Genomic DNA, 22,521 nt, shown 5'->3' with positions numbered 1-22,521 from the left:
TGCAACAACTGGCGCCTTAAGATGCGATCTATGGTACGAGATGAGGTTCCTACTTGCTGTGCGAGTCGTCGAGTACTAATTGTGGGGTCTTCGTCAAGATTTTCCAACACTGCATCATCAACATTAAGGTTCACTTGCTGATCACGTCCTTTTCACTTTTTAACACTGATGGGCCGATGGATGATGCTTAATATTTCATAATTTTTTGACAATGTAACCTAACCTTCTTTTTAGATTATACCGACTTAAATTGTAAGGTTGCATCTCGGGTCGCATAAAAACATTTTTAAAGTTTTTAATAAATAACACAGGGTCGGCCTTCATTTTCGTTGAATAACTAAACTTTAATTTACAAAGAAAAACGCGAAGATAGAACTTTTTCGAATAAGACTTTTTTATTACAAATATCATCGGGAAGCTGTAGTTTAATTTTTATAGATTATACACGCCACACTCTGTAGAGCTCAAACATTGATCCACAAGAATCAATCAAACATAAATAGAAATATTATTTAACAGTTTGTTAATAAATGATTTTATACAGAGCATGCACTTTTATTACATTGTACTAATTGAAATATTTCGTTTTTACTTTCAATTTATTAGTTTTTATGTATCAAAGGAAGCTTAATATCTATTTATGAAATACACTGATTTTATTTTGGATGTATGTTTTCTGTTTAATTTTATATTAGTACTAATTATCTTCATTCATATTTAATTTATTTTTAGGCTTTACTAAAAACTCACATCTTAAAAAGACTCATATTTGTTTTAGTTTCAATATATTCTTTGTTTAAGTCTAGTAACCTTCATTATGTATCTTCTTCTTCTATATCTTTAATAAACTACTATTGGAATTTGTTCTTCTCAGCTACTTGCAATTTACAATAGGAATTAATATGGGTTCTAACTGAAAACCTTAAGATTTATCCATTTGTTATCTGAAACGTGTAAGACCGCGACATTTTTAAGCTGATTTTATGTAAAAATGGCTCGTTTTATTCAAATGGCATTATAAACGTCTTTCTGCTGATAATATATTTTATGTACAAAAATATAAAAATTGGTTTTCATCTACGTACACAGATTCTCTGAAAATGATACGAAATACGTACCTATGTCAAGCAAAAGTTAAATTTAAATCATATGCTACATCATTAGATATACTATGTTTTTAAAATCAGTGCCTACATCACTTCACAATACATTCTTTACATTTATTTGGTATTCTTTACATTGATTTGGCATTTTATTTTGGCATTTACATTTACTTGACATTATTTGGCATTTATTTGGCAAGTATAAAACTTTGCCTGGATTTCGATGCTAAATGCATTTGCGAAATGGTGTATGAAATCGATATTTAAGTAACCTTGACTAGCGAGTACGATATAAACGAATTAGGATAATATTTTAAGGTCTATGAAAATTTAAAAGAACTCGTCAATTTTTTCTCATAATTCATAACGTTTGTAAATCAGCTTTTGTTAGAAAGTGTCACGTACATGTAGATAATAATTTCCCTTTTCGTTATAAAATATTTCACAGCAGTTTTTATGAAAGTTTTATTTCGTGAATAAAATATGAAAGAATACGTTTTTATTATTTCCGTTCTGGAACAATTAGTTATTTAGGACATTATAAACTCATTAGCAACTATACCTTTGCTCCGACTAGCACTGAATTACACTCGCAATATCTAGTAAACAGATGATAAACAGATAAGATCATTCGTATGTAGAACCACCAGAAACATACCGGTTTCGAAATTGTTAGTTCTCATCTGTATGTTATAGATGAGACAACCAATGAATGGTTTTGATGTGTATTTACAGACATGGTATAAGGGCGAAATGTAAACAATTTATTTTTTGCCAGCTAAAAACTGAAAAAGAAACTTAGTTGACGTCATCATTAAAATTCCTTCAAGGAAGCGGAAAAAAGTGGCGTAGCAGCTTATCTGAAAAACATCTCTGCTACAGCTACATATTTTTAATAAAATACCTACTAATATATTAACCTATTATAATATATAAATTTTCCTTTTACTATATTAGTTTCCGACGTAACATCTTTTCGGCAAACCGTTGAAATTCCTTCAAGGAAGCGGAAAAAAGTGGCGTAGCAGCTTATCTGAAAAACATCTCTGCTACAGCTACATATTATTAATAAAATACCTACTAATATATTAACATATTATAATATATAAATTTTCCTTTTACTATATTAGTTTCCGACGTAACATCTTTTCGGCAAACCGTTGAAATAAATCAGATTGCTTCCAGGAAGTCGTGGGTGTTCGCTCCCTTAAATTCATTATGGTTAATATAAGCTATATGTGCGTCGATTTTTAAATTTCCTGAATATATTTTGACTGTACTCGGATGAAAATTATATATTGTCACAATTGTACGTACTACAGACTATAATTTGTATAGAAAATACGACTACCTACAATTTGCGTCACAAAAATAATTTCTCTTTTATAAGAAAATAGTTTTTATACTTAATTACAACAGTGGCTTATAATAGTAATTTTTTACAAGACGTTTTTCCGGGTAAGGTGAACCACATACAGAGAAAAAAATTTATTGACAGATGTAGTATCAGTTTAGTACGTACTAGAAAAAAAATTGCTTGATCTGGCTTATTGCTGAATAGCTAATGTAAAATATATACAGGATGAAATCGTAAAAGGTACGGATATTTTAATAAGTTGTAGCGATTATTGTGTTTTTCGAAAACACAAAAATCAAATTTAAAATAAATCCGTATGATTTTTTTTATAAAAAAACTTTATGAGAACCCACTATGACATTTACGCGTTAACATAATTCGTCTATTCCGAGGTTTGGCTCAGATATCTCGGTCAACTAATAATGGTTGTCGGTGTTACACAGAACTCATAACATTTATATGACATAGGAAGAAAATGTATATTTTTAGGAGACAAAGAGAAATTTTTAAATATTAAAAAGTGTTTATAACAACCCCCTCTTGCCATTCCTATTCAGCAATAGTTTTTGGCAATACCATCTACAGGGTGGGCCAATGGAAACTTTCCACCCCCATTTTTTGGTTTAAAATAAAAATCTGGGAAAACGCTCGGGCACGTCGACTTTTGATTTGAGGGGAAACTATTGTTCAGTTTTTTTCATCCCGATAGCTTTAACCCCCTAGCTGGGGAGAGAATAACCACCCAAATTGGAATGGGGGATAGGGGTCGAGCCATACCTCTTTTTAAAGATCTCATCGAGTTCTTTATGACCCTACAATTTCGTCTCATTATTTTTATCCGTAACGAAATGACAGCTTGTCAAAATAAAAATAAATAAAAATACTTACTAATTTATTAATTAGGTGTACACGTGAACTTTATCTAACAAACTGTTCAAAATGTTCGCCATTAACATCCATGCAATAATAAAATCGATTCTCTATTTCTTCTCTAACATTCTGCAACATATCGGCAATTATCCTTTGAGATTCTACAAGATACATTTGCTTCACGAACTTACCGACGGTTAGAATTTGTAGAAGAAATGAGTGAACGGTGTATTGGCAATCCGAATTTCCTGTACAATATCTGCTTTTCAGATGAATGCTCCTTTTTTCTACATGGGTTGATCAATCGACGTAATTGTCGATATTGGAGCGATTCAAACCCACATTTATTTAGAGAGTTTCACACTCAACATCCTGAAAAGTTGAATTTCTGGGCAGTTATCTTAGGCAATAATTTAATCGGCCCATTATTTTTGCATGGCAATTTGACTGGAGAGATGTATCTTACTTTGCTTCATGACAATATTGTTCCTAGAATAAGGCAGGTCATTGCCGAAGATCACAACTTGTCACAACATGAAGTGTTTTTTCAACAAGATGGGGCTCCAGCCCATTATGCAGCCCCCGTTCGGCAATTCCTCAACGAAAATTTTAGAGGTCATTGGATTGGCTGTAGGGGATCTATTGAGTGGCCTGCAAGGTCCCCTGATCTTTCCTGTCTAGACTTCTTTCTCTGGGGCCATTTGAAGTCTACAGTTTATAAAACACAGCCAGCTTCTCTTCAAGTTCTGCAAGAACGCATAACTGTAGAATGTCAAAGGATAACTGCCGATATGTTGCAGAATGTTAGAGAAGAGATAGAGAATCGATTTTATTATTGCATGGATGTTAATGGCGGACATTTTGAACAGTTTGTTAGATAAAGTTCACGTGTAGACATAATTAATAAATTAGTAAGTATTTTTAGTCCGGTCTTAGGCATAAAAATAGTGGTCAAATAAAGAAAATTCCGACAGAGCTAAATTTTGGTGGAGACCTTGGATACACCATTAGAAATAAAGTGTCAAAAGTCCCCATCGATCCCCTGTGTGCTAAAAAAGTTATTCGTGGTCAAAGGTCAAAATTTGAGGTTTTTTGGATTTTTTTCGAAAACGGTAAGTTTTATCAAAAAAGTAGTTCAGTTAAAAATTATAGATCTAAAAGTTATCTACAAAAATGGTTCATATACTTTTTTTCTAAGAATTACCATTCCTGAGATATCGCGATTCCAATAGTTGAAGGAGTCACTTTCTACATGATATGCACACATTTTCACACCACTTGTGAGGTAATGTACTTTGGCGCGTTTTTTTAACGTGGTTTCCCCGGTAGGCCTACCCCATGAACTATTATAACGGAATTTTCAGGGACTCTTCAGGGATACTCTTTTAACTGCATGATGATTATTGATATTGGTTATTGACTTTAACTGTAGTTCTGATTTCTTTTGATATTTTAATGTGATACATACTCTTCAAAGTCGACTTCAACAGTCATGTCTTCTTCTATTTCTTCTTCTTCCTCTTCTTCTTGCTGGATGTTCATAAATTGTTCAAATGAAGATGAATCAGCTGTCGGAATTTTCGTTATTTGAAATGTCTATTTTGACCGGACTATTTTATTTATTTTTATTTTGACAAGCCCTCATTTCGTTACGGATAATAATGAGGCGAAATTGTAAGGTCATAAAGAACTCGATGAGACCTTTAAAGAGAGGTATGGCACGACCCCTATCCCGTATTCAAATTTGGGGGGTTGTTCTCTCCCCAGCTAGGGGATTAAAGCTACGGGATGAAAAAAACTGAAAAATAGTTCCGCCCTCAAATCAAAAGTCGACGTGTCCGAGCGTTTTCCGAGATTTTTATTTTAAACCAAAAAAATCGGGGTGGAAAGTTTCCATTGGCCCACCCTGTATATTATATTATTCGTATATAGTTTATAAACCCAATGTTAGATTGTCCACATGATTTTCGAGACTAGCGTTATGTTGCAAGTCAATATTGCGAAAATTATTCTGTACTACTCGTCCAAATGAGGGGAAGAACTTTTCAATGATGGAATTGCATGCATTAAAATGTATACTATGTATTGCACTAGAATGTTTTTGGGCACTTCGAGCATGAGTACACTGGCGTCTTTATCACTGTCTTGTAGGTTTTGCCTGTCTGGGCACCGGTGTGAGAGGGTACCTTGATATGAAAGCTTCTTGGAGCTTGTGCAAGTCTCCTTACAGTACCTAGCTTTCGGAAGTTTCTTGGAGCTAGATTATATCCCGTGTGAATATTTTGAATTGCGAAAATTTGATTTATTTTGAATAATTGATTGATTATTTTGAATAATAGACCTTTTTAGTAGTGTCGTCACATACGCCAAATAATAGGCAATCCCATAGTGCACATTGTCATGAAGAATTTCTCAATATTTTTACTAGACCGATTTTCGACCCTATGTACTTTGGGCATAAGAGCCAAAAAAAATTACTTCTTTGTAATGACCTTAAATATCGCGATATTCTGGCAATATTAGAAATATTTAAGAAGTTTCACACCCCAAGTTACAAACTAATAGAATTATAGAATTTATATATTTAAATTTATACTTTTATAGTAATTAATACATTAAAATTATATCGATGTTACTGAGCATGCGCATTAAAGATAATTTCATGTAAACGCCTCGCAACAGGATATTTTTCAAGGAAAGTTTGGTTATGGTTAAGAGTACGTCTATAATAAACCACTTGAAGAAAAGATCACTCGATAAACACACTGACACAGTACAACACCAAGAAAAAACAAGAGAAAATACACTAATGATGACAGCGATAACATATCAACAAGATATCACCTGCATAAGAGGCTATTCTTTCCGAGCATGAGCATTAGGAATAACAAGGCTAATGTTAAATTTTTACTATATTTAACTTTAGGAATATTTTTTATATCGGTTTTTGTAAGTTTTAAGCGCATTAGTGTATCTATTTTACGAAACATGTGTTGGTTGTTTTTAAATACTTCCAAATCCTTGTAAAAATAAAGTAAGTTGTTAATTTTTATAGTATCTATGTAAATAGTATACAAGGGTCAGATTCGGTCTGTACAATTTCAAATATGACAATTTGTTGCGAGTTGCCTAAATATGTGACGTCACACTAAAATTGATATAGGTACAATATAGGAATTCGATTACATTTTGAGGTGTCTCCACTGTCTCCGGAAATTCTCGGGTCCACTCCTGATTTGGTCGACTCGTGAAAGTTATTCTAGATTTATCTGAGTGTTGTGTGCCAATTCGAATTTCGTTGTATTCCTGACGATTACGCGAAAATATTCAAAACTGGGGTGAAATTTTGGACTGTCCTGATGCTGTTTGCTGCATCTCGAGGTGTTTGGAGTTGTGGCATAAGCAGTTTCGGTGGTTAAATTCGAAACATAGGTTAAAATTTCGATTTCCACTCAGCGTATTCTGTTTCACTGGTATGGTTGGCTAGATGTCTTCTAGCAACGGCAAATACTTTTGGTTGGATTTTTAGCGTGTAGGCAAGCGGTTTCGTAGGCCAAATTCAAAAGTGAAGCGAAATTTTTAAAATTAGTTACTATTTTTTAAATTAGAATCCATCAGAATGCAATAGAGTTAAACTTAACCTGCGATATGAAACTAAAAGATTGATACATATCTCATTCTAAACAATTTGCTTCACACATGACTTTTAAAAACTAAAATCTCTGTAAACATTTGTAACTGGGAAAGTAAATAGTTTTATAGATGTAAACATCAATATTTATTCGTTACTTATATGCTAAAAGGTAGTTCAATGAGAATAAGTTGTGTAATGAATGTGAAAATAAATACTCGTACAAATAAGCATACGTTATAAATACACCGACGTGACGCCTGAATGTCTTGATTCGTTGAAGAGGTACTGGTCGCTTTTCATATTTGAGGGTATCGTATTATAACCAATAATAAATTTTTTATTAAGTTCTATACTTAGAATCCAAAGGTATTCATGATATTTATCATTGAACACATTTGTTGTAAAAAACATATAAACGAATATCTTTTTGCACGGAAAAATATTGGTCTACCTAAAATTTTCTTTGACTGTCTTAATTTACTAGTTACGACCCTGGTTATGTCGCAAATAGTAAATGAGTTACTTTCAGAAGCTTATAGGAAATTTGTATATCATACAAATTTATATTAAAATAATCTTGAGCATACTGGGTAAAAAATAATGAAAAGAAGATAATAATCTTTGCTTCTAAAAACATCGCAGTTGAGAAAAGTGCTTGAAAAAATACACGCAAAAAGTACCGCATTTCTAAAAAAAGCTTCGAAGTGTATAGAGGCGTTCCGGAAAACGAATCCCCTAACTTCTTTCTAACACCTGCTTTCATATTATGATACGAACTACAAGTTGCCTTTCCTTGAAGTGTGTGAAAAAGCATGTGGGAATTTAAAGAAAGCTCCATTAATTCCTGTCAGTTTTGTGTTTTCACCAAAAGAATTAATCGTTTTATGTAAATAGACGACCTTGATCCGGTAAAGGGATTATATTCAAGCTCTTTGAGCCCTAAATTTATTTCCTCTATACACGTCCAACAAACTGAGTTAAGGTAAGATTTTTAAGGATTGTGCTGGCGTTCTTCGCCGGCGGAAAAGGCTGGCTTATACTTTCAGCAATGTAACTTGTAATGACGTTCGTTGCTTACACTGAAGGCTAGCATTTTCTGAAGGAGATGAATATATAAATTGTATAAAATTATATCTGTACAAAGTGACATTTTTATAAGTCCAATGTCTACAATAGGAGACAATCAAATCTAATCAAAACCTGTTCTATAATACAGGGAGGCAAATTTAAATTACTACATATGGTTACTACTCTGTAGATACTATTGTTGTACCCCAAGTTCCGAAAGAACTCCAAATTTTCGCTGAACTTCCCAATCGGAACCGTGAAGCCGTTAATGCAGGGCCAATCCCCGCTAATACCATTTTCGTTCATGTTTCCAAAATTTCTGCCAGTTCTCAAAGAAGCTTCCAACCGCCCCCAAACACCGAAGACACAACAAACGACACCGCTGGAGGCTGATGCTGTTGGTGGAGCAGCCACCGACGACGCGCTGCAACGCTGAAAATATCACCCCTGTTTCGGATTTCGGAAAATAAAATTCGCAGTATAAAATTACTGGAGAACCGCAGTACAGAATCACAGTATCACGTCAGACTTAAAGTTCATCACCCCTTCCAGGCGATTATAATCCAAAGATGGGCAAAATCCAGAGAGGCCAATTTTCTAAACCTAAGGCGTCGCTACAGGACATCTGCGGTCCTATCGAGGAATATGATTGAACGTCGACCCTGCAGTTCAGTAACTAGAATAATTCAAAACAAATTTTAATTAAAATTTAATTTTAATTTTGGAAACAAAAAATTATAATAATTGATTTATTGTTAATAGCAGATTTTCAATGAATCCCAAATTTTTGTAATTCGAAACAGTGTTAAAAATTTCAAATTTCTTTGCGAGTGCATTGCTAATGGCATAGATCTAATATATAGTTGCCAAACCTCTTAGGAGTTTTTGGTCTGCGGCGAAGATCCTACAGGATACATCAAGATCTAAGAAACTTCTAAAACCTTAGTGGTTAAGCAAGGCAAAGCCTGCAAACCAGTGCTTAGGGAAGGCAAGGCCTACAAAGTCAGTGATAAAGACACTAGAGTATGTACTCATACTCGAAGTACTTAAAAAATATTATTTTAGTAGAAAAAGGCTAAGTTGAAAGTCTCTAGAGAAACCAATGCCATTCCGGGGGTTTACAGGGTGTTAATGAACTTATGTCAAATATTTAAAATTTAACTTACCTCAACATTGCAAAGAGCCACCTTTTGAGAAATGTTGATTTTCATAGAAGATGTTCGATATATTCACCATTTGTTTGCACACAAGCTTCAGCGCGACGTATCCAATTCGCTCGCACGCGTTGAAACATTGCCACATCCTCTCGAACCGTATTACAAGCTTCGGCAATACGATGTCGCAATTGGTCGATGTCACGAACATTCGTGGAATACACAAAATATTTCACATATCTCCACAAAGAGAAGTATAAAGGGGTGAGGTCCGAGGATCGGGGGGCATCTAACCTAGGCTGCCACGGTCTATTCAGCGATCGAGAAAAGTAATGTTTAAAAAGTCGCGCACTATCTGAAAAAAGTGAGCAGGGTCTCCGTCATGCAGTGACCGCATATTTTGCCGTACATTTAATGGCACGTCTTCCAATAACTCTGGCAAGCGATTTTGAAAAAAATCTAGAGATAAAGCACCGCCTAAGCGTGTAGGCAATTCAAAAGGTCCTATAAAAGTGTCATTAACGATACCGACCCAGATGTTAACTGAAAACTGTTGCTGAAAGATGCAGTGGTGAGTGTTGTAGACGTTACGTACACCATTTCGACTGAAACATGCTTCATCTGTAATAAGTATTTGCGCTGTAAATTGAGGATTTCTTGCATGTTTCTAAAGCAACCATTCGCATAAACTTCTACGTAGTGAAAAGTCCTCAGGAGTAAGCTTGAACATGTTTACTTCGACGCAATCAAATATCATCTTCTCGACATTTAAGATTCTAAGTGGTCGCCCTGAGCCACCGTCGCGACCTCGACGCGGTTGTACTTCACCGGTGTCCAAAACCGCTGTGCGGGGGCACGTCGTTCAGGATATCTTGCACGGTAGACTTGACAAGATCTGTGGGCATTTTCGTTTGCTTCGCCATAAATTAAGAGCATGTCAATATTCGCGATTGCTAAATAAATGCGCCATTTTCAAAAAACTTGGAAATACGGCTATTAAATGTACTCTCGAAAAACAGCACAGCAATCACTACAACAATCTATTACAAACTGAATTTCGAATACAGTTTGACTTCATAAGAAACCTGCAAACTCGTAAAAAGTGTTACAGAATTTTTGTAAGTAGGTACTAGCCGCGATAGAATATATGTATTTCAGCAGTTCCAAACAGTTTTAATCACATTTTTAATTAGCTTTTTTCTCTATGCTAGTTTTTGCTCCTTTTTGGCCCTTTAAATTTTTGACATAAGTTCATCAACACCCTGTATACACGTTATAGCCAAATCAACAGAGAGTTCTCACCAGGTTCAAAACTGAGATAGGGAAGGAGTCGTGATACGTCAATCGTTCAAAATAAACAAATTATGTTATGCGTAAATACTACATCAGTAAAGTCAGTAGCACTCAACAAGTTCTCTATATCTATAAAAGATCATGCATATATATTTTCAATTTCGCTTCTTTATTCCAAATTTTATTGAAAAATAAGTTGTGTGTTCTTCATAGTAAACTGTACTGCTATTTTAAATATATGAACATATTTAAGACTTTATATAGCTAGAATTTATAGAATTTCAATACCTACGCTCTAACAGATTTTCAGATTCTTGTGAAAGGTCATTCGTTTATAAATGAAATGATAGACATTCTGAGGTTCTCAGCGACAATGCCTCCTGATATTCCTATCACTGGTATCTCGAAGAGCCACTGCTTTGTTCATTTGGTTCAAGGTTCATGAATAATTTTTGGTCTAAAATAACTTAAAGAACAATCTCCTGAAGTTGTAACATAAACTCTGAACGCACTCTGCATATGTGTACAGAGATATTGTTTGGTAAATAAACGACGCTACCTAAGCAATCTTTTGCGCAATAAAATCGTAAACATAGTTCGGAAATTATTATGAAGATACTCTTTCTCTTCGCAAAATAGGAAACTGTAAAGAAACGTCAACTTCTACTATAAAAATAATAAAAACACTGAAATTTATAGCGATAACTAATTTATATAAAATTTAAGAGTAAAACAGTGTAAATCTCAAACATTTTTATAAAAAGAATTAAATACCAAATTTTCTAGGAAAAGTTTATACGTTTCTCGAAATTGTGAATCAATTTAAATAACAATGAGCGATAATACGATTAACTAAAATAATTCTATATATAGCTTGTTGAATGTGCCGACTGGAATATTGGATTTTATAAAATAATCTTTCGAATTATTATTATTCGAAATATTATTTACGTATTTTATATAGTATTATTGTTAAGAAACGATTAAAGGCAAGGTGTACGACGATGCTCATTATCTTTTATACCAATGAACATAGTTAATTAACATAACTATTATGGCGAACTATCTTAATAGAAATAATTTCAATAATATTAAATTTCACTTTTGATAAGTTCCTCCGCATTTATGTATAATTATTTATTAATTTACTGGAAGAACAGGTCAAATTGTTGTAAATCAAATTTTTTATAAAAAAAATTTTATTACGATCGTTTAGGGATTATTTTTCTCATCTTCAGATAAAACAATAATAACCATGGATTATAATATTTTTCCTTATGTAAAAATTAAATTCTAAAATTTTTTTAAATACCATACACATTAAAAACATTTTAAAACTTACAATTGGTCATCAAATATTGTTTAACATCCTTTCCTATTAACCATATAATGTAAAACAATAAAATAACTACATTTTCTTAATTTCTCTTATTGTTAAAAAAAATTGCAGTCCTATGAAATTATGAAATACAAAGATTTAAGTTTGTAAACCAAATAAAATTTATTTTAGTCGAAAAAACTTATCTAAGATTAGAAAGCCGCATGGTCTCCTAGATCAACCGACCATAATCCTCCAGATTTTTTTTCTAAGAGTGATTTAGTACAATCCTTGTTTATATATTTAATAAACAAGAGTCTAATTTCATCAGAAGGGGTGTCGAACCTGCAGCGAGCAAGTACCTGAGGGCCTTAAAGGTCTGAATTGGCAAATAAAGTCATAAACACTTCCGAACACAAAATGGGCGGGATCCAAGTAAAAGTGTCGAAATTCAGTCTGAAGATATTAATAAATTATTATCTATTAAGAGAAAGAAATAGATTTTTCTTAGTAGTCGTGCGTTTTCAACTTAATGTTGTTATGCCAAGAATGGTTCAGAATCACATTTTGCAAGTTTTAACACTTTATATCTCGAGCTATGATTATTACGATTTTTTCATTTTTTTGCTTTTAAAAATAATTATTTGTACACCCTGTATACAGGGTGTTTCAGGATTAAGTCGACAAACTTTATGGAGATATTCCTCATAAAAAAAAATAAGAAAAAAATCAAGTATAAATTTTTTTCCAGAGACGCTTCATTTTCGAAATATAGGGCGTCAAGGATTAAAAAAAAATCGAATTTTTTAAATAAGTTCTAAATGAAGAAGGCTATTTAAGTCAAATTTGGCATGTTACATCTTCTTATAAGATACCATTTTTCCATATAGAAGTAGAAGTCCCTCAAGCAACCAGTGGCGGAGTTATGGGGACCCAGATTCATTAAATTATAAACAAAATTAATACGGCCCTACTGAAAATAAAAAAAGATACTGTTTTTAGATAGAACAGTTTGTTGTTGACAAAAAGTGTACATTCACTTTTTTCCTAACACTTATAGTTTCATGGCAAAATTGAATTTTTCGGAAGGGTGCTTCTGGATTCTGTCGATAAACTTTAAAATGAACCTCAACAAAATTTTTCGAGTAGGCTGCTATCAAGCAATGTCAATTTGACGTTTTAAATGTTATTTTGCGAATTGTTGCATAAATTATCCATTAGATAAAGCGTTTAAACTAATAATAAAAATAAGCTTAATAATGCCGTCCATATTTTCGAACAGTGAATGATATGGTCTTTGTTTATGGTTTTTGTGATGGAAATGCCACGGCGCTTGCCGTGAATATGCAGAAAGATTTTCTCATCGCAGACTACCAGCAAAGGAAACAATTTCAACAACATTCAGTCATCTCAGACAAAATGGGTCTTTCGGTATTGCAACTTATGCTGATGGACATTTTGCCCCACTTCGAATAAAATCGAATACTATTTTAAACCATTTCGATGAAAATCCATCCACGAGTGTCAGAAGATCTAGCTATGAGCTAGGTATTTCGTCAAGTTCCATTTGGAGGACCCTTCGGGCTGATGGACGCCATGCGTACCTACCATATCCAGCGTGTGCAACATTTATTGTCTCAGGACATACGATGCAAGCGCGTGTTTTGTGACTAGACGTTAAACCAAGCAGAAAATGATTATCAGTTTACGCAAAAAGTAATGTGGACAGATGAGGCAACATTTACTCGAAGGGGAATTTTAAACCAAAAGAACAACCATATTTGGTCCTACGAGAATCCACGGGCGGTAAGGGAACATAGTTTTCAGCATGAATTCCAATGTAACGTATGGTTGGATCTGTTGGACAAGACTATAGTTGGTCCCTACTTCCTTCCGCATCGGTTAAATGCTGACATGTTTACCGAGTTCCTTGAAAATGGTTTTCAAGATCTATTAGAAGATGTTCCGCTTAATACTCGAATGAACAGTTGGTTTCAACTAGATGGTTGTCCTGCCCATTTTGGTAGAGGTCCTAGGGAGTGGTTAAACATTAATTATCCCAGGAGATGGATTGGTCGTGGAGGACCTGCAGCGTGGCCCGCACGTTCACCGGACTTGACACCGATGGATTATTTCGTTTGGGGTGCTGTTAAACAAAAAGTCTACGAGGTGCCAGTTGATACCCTAGAAGATCTAAGACAGCGAATAGTCCAAGCGTGTCGAGAATTAACTCCAATTCAGTGTCGATCGGCCACTACCTCCATAATTAGAAGATGTCGTGCTTGTCTACAGTCCGGAGGCGCCCATTTTGAACAAAATATTTTTTAAATCATTTCATTTTTGATTCACTTTTCGCTTTGTCTAGGTATAATATTAATTGGTAATTTTTTGGTTGTTTCAATTTACAAATAAATTTTCATGTATTGTTTGCCATCTTATTTTATTTAAAAGTACACAACACAAGTAAATGAAGTGACTACAAACCGCCTGAAAAAATTTAGGAGTATTGCAAGGGTCGTTACGTTGTCGCATTACGACATAGTCACATTAGATGTTAGGTACTTAAATATTTCTATTGTTTTCATCATTTTTTTTTCTAAAAAAACAACCCTATATCTCAAAAACGAATCATCTCCTGAATAATTTTAATACTATTGGTTAAACCCAAGGGAAGGGGAGACAAAAAGGCTTATTTGACTCACACATACTTGAGACTAAGACCAATTTTAATAGGTACTATATTTTTTTAGGTTTTATGAGGAACGTCTTCCTAAAGTTTATCGACAGAATCCAGAAGCACCCTTCCGAAAAATCAATTTTGCCATGAAACTATAAGAGTTAGGAAAAAAGTGAATGCACACTTTTTGTCAATAACACACTGTTCTATCTAAAATCAGCATCATTTTTTATTTTCAGTAGGGCCGTATTAATTTTTTTTATAATTTAATGATTCCCCATAACTCCGCCACTGGTTGCTTGCGGGACTTCTACTTCTATATGGAAAAATGGTATCTTATAAGAAGATGTGTCATGCCAAATTTGACTTAAATAGCCTTCTTCATTTAGAAGTTAGGTATTGAAAAATTTCGATTTTTTTTTAAAATCTTTAATCTTTTCGAAAATGAAGCGTCTCTGGAAAAAAATTATACTTCATTTTTTTCTTATTTTTTTTTATGAGGAATATCTCCTTAAAGTTTGTCGACTTATCCTGAAACATCCTGTATACGCAAGATTAGATTACACTTAAAACAGCTCACAAAATTATATTAGAGAAAGAAAGAGAATCCAAATTTTATTATCAACTCTGTTCTTGATATTAAATATCGATTTTTTAAGTTGAACGTGAAAGTTAGGTAAATGTTGTGTATGCGAAAATTTTACTGATCTTTAACTTTCGTGGAATGCGTTTCCAATTGTTTTAAATACTTACTCGCTTCCACGCGACTTCAGGGTGTCCTCCCTGACCTTAAGTGGACTGTTACCCCTGGACTTGACCATCGCTCTCTCCGGGGTAGGTTTCCTGCGACGGTCGGGGCTCTGACGGTTTCTGCTGGGTGGGGTTTTCATCGGCTGTTTTCTCACCTTAGTCGGAGAAACATTTGGACTGTCCCGATGGCTCCTGCCGTTTGTTCTCGAAGGGCTTACGCCACGAGATCCTGGAGGAGTTTTGTGGAGATTATCGGGCTTGGTTACCATTTTGGCAGCTTCAGCTGCATTCGTTAGGGTTTTTTGGAGAAACTTCCATTTTTTCTAAGATGAATAGCGGCGCTATATTTTTTATTATTATACCGTTTAAGCGTTTTAAACTAATTTGAACTAAATTAATTTTCCAAAATTTTCATCAAATAAAGTTATTTTCTGTTTACATCATTTATTCAGATTAAAAAAATAATTTCATGGAATGTCTAGAATAAAAAGTATTAATGAAAAACCACATAACTGATATATTGAAACCATTATATAAAATACAGTCGACTTTCGAAATTTTATTCTTGTTTCTAATAGTGACAATATCGCTTTAGGCAAAGACCAATTTCAAAATTCAGCCAAGAGTCTTCGATCACGATATATTAATATATTCTTGTATTTTTAGAATTGTCTTTTCAAGAAGTCTCCTTTTAAATACGCAAACAATATACATCTAAATATTAAAAGATATAAAATGACATATAAAACGACATATAAAACACACAACCTTTAAGAGAAAATAAAAAGTTGAATCGACATTGTGAATTATCTATTTTATTATACTAGTTTTTGTCCATAATGGTAGTTAAAATGTAAGAAAAAAGTGTAGATATTAATTCCTTCGAAGATTTTTAAGAATATTTAATTTTTACCATACATTAGGTTTGTGTTTTTTCATTAATATTGCTTAAATAAATATTTTTAATTTTAGATTATTAATTATTATTAGTTTGCAATTGTTTCGTAAGTATTCCCAAATATTTAGTGTCAAAGAGTAGGTATTTATAATTTCCATTGAAAATATTTTTTAAAAACAATTTCAATATCTTTAAAAATAACTTCTATGAATACCTATTTGTATAAAAATGACAGTCTTATTAAAAGCTATGTATTTTAAATAAAATGAGGGGTTTGCCATATTTTCAGAAAATGTAATAATATGGCAAAAAACTTGTACTGTTTTATTTTTGTATAAAATCATTTAATTAGAAATTTAAAAAAATATGCTAGATGTACAGGGTGATCCATTAATGGTACGGAGCGGCTGTATATAGGAAACTAGACGGGCTACGATGATGGGGTAAAAAATCTATTAACAAATACGACCAAAATAAATTGATTTAAAATATTTTCAAGTTTGTAACTTCACCGCTAGAGGGCGCAACTGCCTTCGTGTTCTAGAAAATTGTCGTTTTTTCGAAATTTCGCTTATTGTATAACCTAATTTGAAAATACACTTTTAGATACACTGTTAAACGCTTCTTAAGTTTTGTTTGAACTTTTTTTTTTGTTATTACCATAGCAACGCTAGTATAAAGGACGCCATCTTGAGATTTTCAAATTGTCATAACTTCTAAATGCCTTAATCGATTTCAAAACACGACGGCTCATTTTATAGAATTATTAATAAAATTTATATTTATGATTTGGGAATAAAAATATTATTTTCCTGCGCAACGGTAGATGACGATAATCAGAAAAGTTTTGTAATTGTCTCCGTTTACTAAAAAAAATTAAATGCAACGATATAGGTTTTCTTTCATGACTTTATAGACCATTTATTAAGGAAAACAAATACTCAAACCGAAGGTCGATATCTTCTTTCGTTTTCAAGTTATTGCTAAAATAGTTAAGATGGTTAGAACATCCTCCCTTATTTAGTTATCTAAATAACATTGACATAGTCCAAGCCAAAATTAAATTGTAAAACTATTGAAAACGAAAAAAGATATCGACCTCCGGTTTGTGTATTTGTTTTCCTTAATAAATGGTCTATCAAGCCATGAAAGAAAATCTATATCGTTGCGGTGAAGTTACAAACTTGAAAATATTTTAAATCAATTTCTTCTGGCCGTATTTGTTAATAGATTTTTTTACCGTTAATGGATCACCCTGTATATAAAACTAAATGGAATTTGACAGACAGCTGTGACACGCTAAACATTGCTCTCATTGCACCATCTATTAATAAGAAGTTTAACTAAAATTTCATACCCCTGTCCCCCTTTTAGTTATTAATAGAGAGATAGGGAGGTGGTACTTAAATAAGTTTTTTGCAATAACAACGTTTGTACAGGTCATAAATCGATAACAATGGCGTTCGATTTGAGTTAAAAATTTTTAAACCAAATACAAATTTATATAAGGAGTTTTTAGGGAAATTGCTTTCATGGTTTGCATTAACTTAAATTGCAGACAAATATTCAGTGATAATCCGCTATATATTTTTATTATGCAAATACCCCATTGCTTTTAATCAGATTATTATTATTATGTACATGGGTATCTTCCAATATTACGCCTGCGTTTGAATTAAGTATTATATTTATCAACAAATTATGTACCTATTTCCAATACCAAGTGTTTCAGAATATTGTCCCATAATTTCTAGGAGCAATAGACCATGAAAACATAAGATTTCCTTTCTTTTGTTTTCAAGATGTTGTTAATTTAATTTTTTTATGAATTTTGTTAATATCGACAGAAGTAAGTCACATATCATATTGAAATGTGATAAGCGTATGTTTAATACAATTTTTATATGATTTTTTAAATCTGGTACAAAAATATACTCTTGTGGAAATAAATTATCGATTTGTCGGATAAACAATGAAAAAAAACAGCTACAGTGGATTTCAAATTTATTACTATTTTTGCGTTTTTTTTTTTTTAACAAAACATCCCTTCTATTGGCTGTGAATAACTTTGAATTTCTTTAAAGCACTAGGAATCTTCGTTCTCTTATCTTCCATAGTATTTCTTCATCTATGTAAACTTTTTTCATGTAAATTACCTACAGTTTTTAATTATTTTATATTATATATGTTATTTGATACGCCGTAAAAGTTAAACAAGTATTTATCTGAATAAAAAATTAAATGGCTAATCCACGTCCAGTATTTGTGTTTTTTTTCTCTAAAACGAAGTGGTTTAGTGAATTTTCACGAAAATACATTTTTATGTAGAATTACTAAAAAAGCTTATCATATCAGGTTATTTAAATCGTTTCAAAACAAGTGCCTAAACTAATTTCAACACGATATGTTGCTTCCATCTGAAGATACTGGCAAAATTAATTAAAAACAAATTAAATTTAAGGATCCATATCTCAAAAGCCAAATACAATAGACCCATAGATCATAAAAGAAATCGTTTTCTCATGTCCTCTATACCAGTAGTATTTATGACTAGCGGCCCGTCCCGGCTTCGCACGGGTGGACATTTATTTTAAACATTTTGGGATATAAAAATATAGCCTATGTTACTCAGGGATATTGTAGCATTCTAATGGTGAAAAAATTATCGAAATCCGTCCAGTAGTTTTTGAGTTTATTCGTAACAAACATACATACATACAAAAATACAAATCTTTCCTCTTTATAATATTAGTATAGANTGATTAAATAATCTATATTTCTAAAAATATTATTATTTATTAGAGCTAGAGGCAGCTATTTTTTTAATTATCCCCCTAATTTTCTTTTTATTTCGATGTTGCATAAAAACATTTTTTTTTATTTTGTGCAATTAATAATTTAGGAAGTTTAAGCTAATTTAGTTTGCAAAATTTAAATTCCTTACCATCGGAAAATATTTGGAACTTTGAAAGCACAGCGTCGTCAGCAAAAACGACGTCGTATAATCATACCCTTTCACACATATAGCACCTTTGCACGTGCCTGCGCGATACTGAAGCAAAACTTACATATTTTATCCGCTGACATTGGACGCTCACCGTCGCTACGCGTCGCCCAATTAATACAAACCCCACTTGGACCCTAGTTCAATCAAGTGCACTATGCCTCGTCATTAATAAATAAAATACCTAAATTGGGACAGTTCTGAAAAACGCTTTATGTCAAGTTCTACACTATACAAGAATCCATAAAAGTCGCGTCAAGGTCTATAATTATTTTAATACTAAGAACAAAAGTAATACAGGGTGATTTGCAGCAAGTGTACATATATTAGACAAAAATAGACCAAGAAATATGACGCAAGTCTGCCTTATGTTCAATTATTAACGGTTTAAAAAGTTTTGATTCAAAGAAAATTGTTTAGACAGTAGCTCAGCTAATGATTTAACGTTTTTTATTCATTTTTTGGTGGTTTGACGAGGTTATTAAATACTCTTTGACAAAAGTTTAGGATTAAAGATAGTATTCAGTGGCTTAGATATGGGAGGTTTCTAACTCATTTCACCCTGCAACTTTTGTGCCAGTGAAAATAACTTGAATTTTATGTTATAATAATGATATGATGCAGATATGCAAAATGACGTTAAGTTAATCACCGTTGCAATAGCGGAAGAAGTTGTTATACGTTTCAGTAACTCTGTACTTCATTTTCCAGAAGGTTAAAACTAAACAATATTTTGTATTTTGGGGTGAAACTAATGCTAGAGACATCATAAGATTATTCCAATATCTATTGTTGATCAATCGCAGAACAATTTTACCAAATTATTAATTGACGCTCAATAAATGCAGGTCTACACTAACAAACTACTTTGCTGTTGCTTCAGCACAACGAAATAAATGATTTAACTTGATATTCAATTTATGAAAAGTTAAATTTGAACAAGCACGTATGGAATATGCTTCTGAATGCAAAGTATAACGTTCTATATCGAGTAACAAACTTATGTGTAGTTCTTTATGAATGAAGTATTGAATATCGAACATTGAGCTCTAAATGTCACTAACTGTAGTCATTATATAAATAAGCAATAATGTTTGTTTGTAATGTTTTAACATAATTTATTCATTTAGCAATGATGTGCTTTTAAAAAAATTGGATATGTACGGGGTGAATGACAGCATAATTTAATTAATTGTTTCTTATTTGCAAAACCGCACATTTAAAGTCAAATATCACGGAATGTTTTCAAGAGTTTATGTAGCAAATTCAGGGGTTCCGCAGGGTTCTAACTTGGTCCCACTCTTGTTCTTGTATTTTATTAATGATTTACCCCAATGTCTTCATCATTCTAAATGCTTGTTGTTCGCCGACGATTTCAAGTTTTATAGACAAATTAAAGATGTAAATGACTGTGCTCTGCTCCAGCTGGACATTGATTCTGTATTGCGTTGGAGTAAAGAAAATAAGCTTCATTTTTTCAATATTAAAAAGTGCTGCAATATTTCCTTTACTCGCAAAAAGGATGTTATTACTTACGCATATAAGATGGATAATACTCATTTAGTTAAGGTTCACAATGTTAAAGATCTGGGCGTTACGATAGATAGTACCTACAATGTCATATAAACTTCATTTTCACAAATTTATATCCGATGCTTATAAAGCTATTGATTTTGTTATGAGGGAATCGCGTAATCTGAAGAATATACGAACTCTTATTACTTTATATTGCAACTTGTTAGGCCAAAACTTGAATATGGGTCATTGTTATGGCACGCGCAGCCAAAAAAATATACAGAACGGGTTGAAAAAATACAAAATAAATTTTTGAGATATTTATATTTTAAGAAGTATAATAGATCGCTTGACTATATGACTGTAAGAACTAATCAACTTTGCCGAGAATTTAATATAAATCACCGTCGTATTATTTCTATTCTGCTATTTGGTTACAAAATTTTAAACTGTCTCATTAATGGACCAAATCTGCTCTCCCGTAAACTTATCGATGTTCCTTCCAGAGACACTCGTCAAAATCAATTTCTGCATATCCCGTTACGCAAGATATCATGTTCTCCTCTTGCAGTTATGTTTAAATTAATTAATCAAGTTTCATCATGCAACTCCATTGACCTGTTTTCACCCCAAAGAGTATTCTTAAAAGAAATTAAACAAATTTTTTCTATAAACAATTTACCATACTCATTATTTTTATGTCTTATTGTTGAAAAATCGTTATGTGGATGTTGTTGCCCTTCTGATATAATGCTGCTATGCATTTTGGATATTACCCTTTGTTAGTGTGCTTACTTTAAGTAGTCACATATTGTACAATTGAGTGTAGTAATTTTTTCCCTGTAATTAGGCATTCATGCCTGTTGGGAAAATAAATAAATAAATAAATAAATAAATATGGCATGGGAAGATTTCATTCTGAAGAAGAATGCAACAAGTTAGCAGAGAAATACGGAAAAGGTGCTAGTTTTTGTAAAAAATATTTGGATGGAGAAGCTTGTAAAAGTTGTCTTGTAGATAACTTGATAAAGTTGGACTTGGATAGTTTTCTATACCGCCTTGAAGATTATATGGAACCCGATATACTCTGCAAATTATATGCCAATGAAATAGCTAAAGATCCTGGTTTCGATGTAGATTTAAGTAAATAAATGTGTAAATATGTAACATCCACTAAAATGATGCAGGAATATAATAAAACTGTAAATTTAAATAAATTTTATAAATTTATTATGACTTAAATAAATGTTGTAAATATATAACATGTGTTTTCATTTATTACATATCTAACATGATACAGAATAAAACAAGTCACACATATAAAAGTCTATGCTTATTTTCTTCCAAGAGCTCTTTTAGACTCTTGACATCCTCCTTTTCCATTTTAACGAGTTCGATTTTATCATTGAAGAGAAACTGTAAAACTTCACAACACTCACATTCTGCATCTTTACTATGAAAATCATGAGGTGATATAACCAGCAAATTTTCTGGATATTTTATTTTCATCAAGTCCATTCCGAAATGTTGTGCATACTCTTTGAAGGCATACAAAATTTGTTTTGCGTTATGCATCGGTATTCCAGCCAGTCCCATAAGAAATAAATCTTCTTTAAATCTTTTATAATTTTGCACATTGTATTCATAATTTTCTTGGATAACAGTTAATAATTCTTTGTTAATGACATACATTATACTTCAGTTATTATCTAAAGAGTGGTAGGAAGTGAAAATGGTAGGTATTTTAATGTTATAGTATAAAAGTGGAGGGAGGGCGGATTAGAACTCTCCGTCTTTTAATTGGCTGGGTAAAAAGGAAGCGGGGACCAAGTGGTGGGAGAAAAGTAGTGGGAGGGGTGGATTAGAACTCTCCGTCTTCT

At 32.5% G+C, this 22,521-nt stretch overlaps 1 protein-coding gene across 1 annotated transcript in view; it reads right to left on the bottom strand.

Moving 5' to 3' along the window:
* LOC108912531 (kinesin-like protein KIF12) overlaps positions 1-19,133 on the bottom strand; it is a 59,318-nt gene extending 40,185 nt beyond the window's left edge. Inside the window, exons 1-2 of the mRNA XM_023455284.1 lie at positions 19,067-19,133; positions 15,228-15,547 (exon numbers count right to left, since the gene is read on the bottom strand). Of these exons, the coding sequence (XP_023311052.1) occupies positions 15,228-15,547; positions 19,067-19,069 (323 nt within the window). The 5' untranslated portion in view covers positions 19,070-19,133. The remainder of the gene's footprint in view (positions 1-15,227; positions 15,548-19,066) is intronic.
* Between the last annotated feature and the right edge of the window lie 3,388 nt (positions 19,134-22,521).

The sequence above is a fragment of the Anoplophora glabripennis genome, unplaced genomic scaffold (genome assembly GCF_000390285.2).
Source record: "Anoplophora glabripennis isolate ALB-LARVAE unplaced genomic scaffold, Agla_2.0 scaffold636, whole genome shotgun sequence".
NCBI lineage: Eukaryota > Metazoa > Arthropoda > Insecta > Coleoptera > Cerambycidae > Anoplophora > Anoplophora glabripennis.
Note: the sequence above shows the minus strand (reverse complement) of the source record. Positions and strands in the feature narration are given on the sequence as shown.